This window comes from Drosophila sulfurigaster, chromosome X, assembly GCF_023558435.1.
Source record: "Drosophila sulfurigaster albostrigata strain 15112-1811.04 chromosome X, ASM2355843v2, whole genome shotgun sequence".
Taxonomy (NCBI): Eukaryota; Metazoa; Arthropoda; class Insecta; order Diptera; family Drosophilidae; genus Drosophila; species Drosophila sulfurigaster.
Genome location: NC_084885.1, coordinates 15708181 through 15716416, shown reverse-complemented (window position 1 = coordinate 15716416; position 8236 = coordinate 15708181). Strand labels below are relative to the sequence as shown.

The 8236-nt window shown below is 33.5% G+C and overlaps 1 protein-coding gene across 1 annotated transcript in view; it reads left to right on the top strand.

Annotated features, from left to right (window-relative positions):
- LOC133847610 (uncharacterized) overlaps window positions 1-8236 on the top strand; it is a 35926-nt gene continuing 27690 nt past the window's right edge. Inside the window, exons 1-2 of the mRNA XM_062282770.1 lie at window positions 1-232; window positions 4161-4244. Coding sequence (XP_062138754.1) covers window positions 16-232; window positions 4161-4244 — 301 coding nt within the window. The 5' untranslated portion in view covers window positions 1-15. The remainder of the gene's footprint in view (window positions 233-4160; window positions 4245-8236) is intronic.

Sequence of the window (8236 nt, the reverse complement as noted above, 5' to 3'; positions counted from 1 at the left end):
AATCAGGCATCCATTATGAGACAATGTGTGCTGCATATATATGTAGCAACGAGGCGACGGCAACGGCGATGGCGATGGCGATGTGGGAGCAGCACCAGTCGCGCAATCAAGTCCAGCAGCCACAGTCGTCACACACATTGCAAGTCCCCGACAACAAGTCGCACTTCACACGCATCCAAAACGTGCCCTGGTTTAGCTTGTTCCGGTTCTGGCTACTCGTGTGTAGTCAATGGTAAATGCCTAAACTTAATGCCACAAATGGATATCTGTACTATATATATATATATATAAATATATATTTATATATATTACAACTTTAAACTTGAAGATATTTCATTAAACAGTGTCTATTTTTTTCTATGAAATTCTTTTCTGTGCTCGCATTTTAAAATTAATCAAGTGCTCTACTACTATCAATGGACTGTGTCACGTTTTAATTATTTATAACGATAATATATATGTACATATGTATGTAGTACTTGTAAGCGTTACAAATTAACTGACGCCCTTTGCTAATCAGATACAATGTGTGTGCCTGCCTATCTATATAGTACAAGTATATATATATATATATATATATATATATATATGTATGCACGTTTGTGTGTCGGTTGTTGCCAGCTGTGAGAGGCGTGAGTCCTTGAATAAATAGTTTTATATCATGGCTAGCTGCACAATCGAATCGCATTTCATTGCAAAAATTCGCCTGCAGAAATGCAGTTAAATCATATAACACTCGATAATCTAGACTTGAAATAATATACTAAAATTGCACACAAAATATTCAGCATACCCAATTATATACATATGTTAATGAATTAAATCTTATATAACAATTAAAGTCAATAAAATATGACAAATTTCGCATAAATTTCAATTGCAATTTCGGAGTGACCAAAGTGTCGGTGCAAATCAATCACTGCATCTGTCTTTAGTATATACTAAATATACGATAAGCTTTTGCAAGATCTGCTGCAGTCACTCACATGCGTGCAGGACTTTTTCAACTGGGTGGGAAATTTATGTGTGTGCTGGGGGGAATTCTTTTTAGTTTGGTCCTTTGCTGCTGATGATGTCAGCCTACATTTTTGTTGTTGTTGTTATGTTGTGCTGGCCAGTGTAAATAGATAAACAAAATGTGCATAGAGTGAGTGAGTGAGTGAGTGTATAATGTGCAATTAGTTGTTCCTTCTCTTTCCACCTTCTTCTGCATGCGTGCGTGTGTGCTAGTGTGCTAGTGTGTGTGTGTTTTGCACCTTATTATTTTGGTTTCGTGTATCGTTAATGCCAAAATGAAAGAAAAGCGACGTTAATAACCGCCGACCAAGTGAGAGAGAGCCCACTGCGAGAGCAAAGAGAGTGTGAGAGAGCGAACGCCTAGGAGAGTGCAAAAAGTGCGAGAGCCGTTTAGTTAGTGCGCTCTCGCACTTATGGTGCAAACTGCAGTGTAACAAAATACGAAAGCAGCGCATCGGCAACAGCAACAGCAACAGCAACAACAACAACACTAAGGAGAGCAAGAACTTTTGTAAGCTGGCGCCTCTTGTTTTTTTTTAGTTCTTTTTTTGCATTTGGCGAAGGCCGAACGGCAAACATTTGATGCTGCCGACGTTGGCGTCAACGTCAGCGTCAGCGTTGGCGTTGGCGTATGATACTTTGGCTTCGGTCGGCACTTGCAGAAACCCTCCTCGAGTCCGCGATAAACGGCTAACGGCAAACGACTGCTGGCTCGCTGCCTTTGCTGCCCGTTGTTTTTGCTGCCTCTCCGTCAGCAGTGTCTCGTGTATTATTCCGCGTATTCCAATTTCAATTCCATATCACAATATTCACAATATTAAATTACACGCATTTCACGCTTATTCCTCTTCCTTCTTCTCCTCTGTCTGTCTGCTGCTTGCTTCTTCTGCAAACGACAAAAATTTTGTTGTTACAAATCTGATTTTGACATATTGCGCTCATCAATTACAAATTGCAAAAGGACATAAAGTAAAAAAAAAAGAAAGATAAAGAAATGTGTAAGAAAAGCAAGTGGAGCAAGCAAAGAAAGCTCATCAAATTGCTTCCTTATCATTGTATAGGCTGTGTGTGTGTGTGTGTGTGTGTGTGTGTGAGAGTGGGTCTGAGTGCATGTATGTATGTGTGAGTGTGTGCTTTTAATTAACTTAGTTGCATTTTGCTGCTGTGTGTGTAATTCCTGTTTCAACAATTTCAACTTTTATAATCAACGCAAAGCTGCACACACACACACACACACATACGCAGAGACTCTCACACACATTCACTCACATAAACACACACATTTGCAAGCACATAACTTCGATCCATTCCCAATAAGCACAGAAGCAGAAAACTTTTAATCAAAGAAAAATTTAAATAACCCAAAACAGCAAAGCGAGAAAAGTGAAAACTGAACAAAAAAAGAACAAAAGTTGGAACAAAAAATAACAAATAAGATAAACAAAATCAAATACACGCTTTTAGCCCATTTGGTGAGTACTCAACAAGGACCACAGAAAGAAAGTTTCTCCAAAGCCGGTAACCCAGAAAGTCACGTGCTATAGCCAAACTAAACTACCTATGATATACTATATAGTATTCCATCATAATAACAGTTGCAATTCCTTAATTTAAGAATTGTAATGTTGTGCCCGAATTCAGTTTGCAAAAAGTTCACTCACACAATAAAATAGTTTTTGGGGAGGTTCTCAACTTTTTAAAAGTAATTAAAATATGCAAATTGTTCTCAATAATTAAACTGTCTACAAAAGTTGTGTATTAAAACCGCAACGAGAAAGAAATCAAATGAAAATACGTTTGTAATAAATATATATTTTATAATACAATAATAAAATAAAATAACAATACCGTATTAGAAATATGATAATATAATAATAAAATATAAATTTCATAATTTAATCAATAAAATTTATTATATATTATTGAAATGTTTCGATTAAATTAGGTTTGTTTATTCGTAACCAAATTAGAAGTAATTGCCAAGAAAAATAAAAAAAAAATATACAATCTAGTTTGAAATTTTGTATAGCTGAAAACTTAAATATGTAGCGAGCTTTCAGAAGCTTTCTAGATGATTAAGTCACTAGGATGATAGAATGTTGAAGTTTTCAATTGATTTTGAATACTATATAATCTAGTTTGAAATAAAATAACAATACAAATATGATAATATAATAACAAAATATAAATTTCAGAATTTAATCAATTAAAATGTATTATATATTATTGAAATGTTTCGATTAAATTAGGTTTGTTTGTTCGTAACCAAACAAATTAGAAATGATTACCAAGAAAAAAAAATACAATCTAGTTTAAAATTTTGTATAGTTGAAAACTTAAATCTGTTGCGAGCTTTCAGAAGCTTTCTTAATAAATAAGTCACTAGGAAAATTTGATAGAATGTTGAAGATTTAAATTGGTTTTGAATATAATCTAGTTTGAAATTAAATTAGGTTTGTTTGTTCGTAACCAAACAAATTAGAAATAATTATCAAGAAAAAAATACAATTTAGTTTGAAATTTTGTGTAGCTAACAACTTAAATCAGTAGCGAGCTTTCAGAAGCTTTCTTAATAAATAAGTCACTAGGAAAATTTGATAGAATGTTGAAGATTTGAATTAGTTTTGAATACTACATAATCTAGGTTGCAATTTTTAATCAATTCAATCAATAATACAAAGCTTTTAGGTTTATTCCTTCGAAGTGAATCAAAATATTTTGTTTTTGCAAAAAAAATGCAATAAATGTCAGCAACTTGTATAGTTACGAATTTACTTTTGTGATGAATGCATTTGAAATATTTCAATAATTTATTGTTGTATATAATAATTTAGTACATCAATAAATCAAAATGTGTTTGCCAAATGTTTACAATAAATGTCAACAACTATTTTGCAATGAAACGAATTTAGTTTCGAGCAAAATACTAAAGAAAATCACAAGGCAAACTAAAGACAAAGAAAATGTGTGAAATGTATTTGCTTCCGCAGTTGTCTAAGGTTAGGATTGGGTTCGGTTTGGGATTTGGGTTTGCGTTGTATTCTTAAGTATATAGTATTTAGTATATTCGAAATGTTGTTCATTTATATGTATTTCTTTGTCTCTTTCTTTTCTCTTTCTCTCCCCCGCGTTCTGCATGGCAGCAAGCCCATCTTTGGGCCACTTCAAACTGGCACATCAATTTTGGTTTTCCTATCCGCCACCTGGCGCTGGCGGCGGTTCCTCAAGTGAGTTGCATGTACGGGTTTTCTGTTTTCGTCTGGGTGTTGCAACATTTCTTTACTTCATTTCTTTTCTTCCACATATGAAATATATATGTACTACAAGCATTATTTTTCCCCATTTCTTTTTGGTTACTTAGTTCTCCGTTTTTTTTTTTTTTTGAGTTCCGTTTGATTCGATTTTGGGTTTTGTTATTTTTTGAGTTTTCCTTCTTCTAACGGCAAGTCTCTAAATGTACCCAGTCTCTTGCTCTGTTTACAGTTCGATTACTATAATACTATAACTACTATACTAAACTATACTATACTATACTATATATATTCTTGCGTTTTGTATACGTATGTACGTATGATGTAACTGAGTGAACCTGAATCGTATAATCGTAAACTATACTCTATACTATAGATGTACAATTAATATATATATATACTCTATAATATACCAGCAAAATATACCATATATGTATCTTAAATATCAACTATGTATTCTTCAACGTATCTGAGACACAATGCCATCAAATTCTTAAGTTTTCTATTTTGATTTAACAACAAAAACTATAAGAAACTGAAATTCCCCGATTCCCTTAGGTATTATATATATTGTATACCTCTCTATCTCTATATATATATTACGTATGTTGTATGTATGTAGCTTATGAATTTTACAGACCAATTCTTTGAGAAGAGAAAACTGATCAGGTACGCCTTTGGATCATACTGAGTTTCAAATACGTAACAAGGAACAGAGTTAGGTTTTTAGTTTTCTTCTTCTTCTTCTTCTTCTTCGATTTCACATTTTTCGTTTGTTTTTTTCCGTTTTTTTTTTTGAGAAAACTCCTTTCCCTATTGCATTCATTTATATATGTATAGTTGGTATCTACTTTTAAGCTATGGACATCATTCGAATTTTAAAACATTGCCGGCTTGCCGACTATTTAATACCCTTGCAGATAGTTGTATTCTTCTGTATTCGCTAGTTGATGTCTAGTTAAAATATCAAATATACTAATTATGAAATATACCCAGTATTAAATACTGCTCGTAAAAATACCACAACAATGCATTATAAAAGTTTCCTTCCACTAAAGCTAAACTACTAAATAAGTTTGCAAATTTGAGTATTTTAAAATACTACAAAAAATACTTAAATTCATATTACACTTCACCTGATGTGAAAAATTTCGAAATTTACAACTATTATTCCTTTCAATTCACTAGTTTATTAACTTAGAAAAAATACCAAATATACTGAATATTAAATATATACTGCTAGTAAAAATTCCTTCAACAATGCAATTTCAATACTTCTTTTAGCTATTCAACAAATCTGCAAATTTGAGTATTTTAAAATACTAAATAAAATACCAAATTTCATTTTTATTGAGCAATCTATAAATTCTAAACTAGTATTCCTTTGCATATGCTAAATGTGGTATCTAGTAAAAATACCAAATATACTAAATACCGCTAACAAAAATACTACAACAAAACAATATCAAAGTTTCATTCCAAGTTGAAATGCATGAATGAAGAATATTAATAAGGTATTGAGTAAATTTAGAAATTTCAATATTTTCAAATACTAAATAAAATACTGAAATTCATAATCCCAAAAGAAGAAAATAGTTAAAGATCTTAAAATTTTTATATCTATATGAAGTTTAATTTACTTTATAAATTAATTGTCAGATTTTACTTTAATTATTGGGAAATGTTTTCAAAGTAAACATAAATAATATAATATATAATTAGTGAATTTTAAGGTATCTTTTTTGATATTTAAAATTTCGGAACTTTTGCTTAATTTATAAACTGTGCTGCAAGTGTATTAAAATAATGTACAACACAAAAATAGTTAAATAAACTGTTATTGAGTTAATTGATTTGATTAACTGGTTTACGATTGACCAAAAGTTAAGCGCAAAAAAAAAACAAAAGAAATAATAGACAAAAAAAAAGCATAATGAAAACGAAATTTATTAATAATCATTCACAATTTCGTTGTTTCTTATCTTTTCTTTGATATTATGTCGTTTAAACCACGTTAAATCCTGACACGCCACCTTCACCACGCCCACCGACCACCGACCACGCCCACCGACCACGTAACGTAAACGCCACAGCTCAGCTAATGTTCTAATCGACATCGTACATACATGCATATATATATATATATGTCTATATAGTATATAGTTTCTTAATCTCAGACTGGATCAAGATCGTATCAAAAACTTTATATATATATAAATGTATGTGCATCATTGAACATGATTCGTAGCCAGAGAAACGCACACATATGCCCATAGCACACACACACACACCAACACACACCAACACACACACACACACACACACAGAGACAAAGATATATAGTTAGACGCTGCTGCAAGAGGAATTTGTAGATTGAGTGTGTTTGCTCGACCTCGAGGCAAGCACACATTGCACATCACATGCCGCAGGGGCCATTTATTCGACATTTTGTTGTGCCCCCACCCCTCCTCCTACACACACACACACACATTGACACCAATCCACTCACACAAACACACACTCACACTCACACGCTGCTAATTTCGCCGTTAAACGCCGTCGCCGCTGTTGAGAAAGCAATGTAAACAAAACAAAGCAAAGCAAAAAGCAAAAAGCAAAAAAACAAACGCAAAAATGCAAAGCAGCAGCGGAAGCATAAATAAATAATAAAAGCAAAATAAAAGAAACAAAAACGCAAAAAAAAACCCTCAAGAAACCGACAAAACAAAAGAAAACCGAGTAAGGAAAAGCAAAAAGCAAAAGCAAAAAGAAAAAAAAAAAAACAGAATAAGAAAAAGTAAAAGAAAAAGAAAAAGAAAAGTTTCGTCTGCTTGGCCACACGCAACACACGCACTTCAAAGGTTGCAAAAATGTAAATGCTCAAAAATCTCATACAATCGACACACCCACAACAACAACAACTACTACAACAACTACTAGTATTGCCAACTACATCAACAACAACAACAACAACAACAACATCTCCTACTATAACAACAACAACAACAATATCATCAACAACAACAACAAAACCAACTGACACATCTAGAGGTAAGGAGTAAGTCTGTCTCACTCACTTTGCTCGCTCGCTCTCTCTCTCTCTCTCTCTGTCTCGCTCGCTCGCTTGCGCTTGCTGCCTCGCTCTCTCGCTCTCTCTCTCACTCTCTCGCTCGCTCTATTGTAGCTGCTTGAACTTGAAATTTATCGCATAGTTTATTGTTTCTTATGATTATTATTATGATTATTATTCTATTAAATATATATTAGATTGTTCCGTTATGTGGTTGTAAAAACAGCGCTTTCGGTTTTACCCACCTCCCCCTCCTTCCTCCTTTCTCTTTCTCTTTTCTCTTTTCTTGTCTTCTTTTCCCTTTTATGTTTGTGTTCGTCTTCTTCCGTTTTCGCTTTGCCAAACACAAAAATAATTGTAAGCACTAAAAAATAACAACACAAGTCCATAAGTAGAATAACGTGTCTGCCTTCAGTCTTCTTCTTCTTCTTCTTCTCCTTCTTCAACACCTGCCTTACCCCGCACTCTCCTCTCGCATCTCAATTAACTGATTCTCCCCTCTTGGAGGTTATACTTATTACGGTACTCAAACACACACACACATGTACTTAATACAATTATGGCACACACACACTCAAATGCTGTCAAAGCATTTGCACAGATGTCACCTTATTTTTGCCGCTCACTGTCCACATGCTAATTGCACTGCAATGACACTGGCTGAAAGGTGCGCACTCTCTGTGTATGTGTGTGTGCTCTGTGTGTGTGTCTGTGTGTGTGTGTGTATTCTGTGTGTGCGAGGTTGAGTGCATAACAAGCTTTCAAATCCGCCAGTCACTTTGCCTAGTTTAGCTTTCATTTATGCTCTCTCTCTCTCTCTCTCGATTTCTAACCGATAATGACACTGACTGAAAGGGATTACAAAATATTTGCAGCTTATCTATGGCATTTCTTTTTG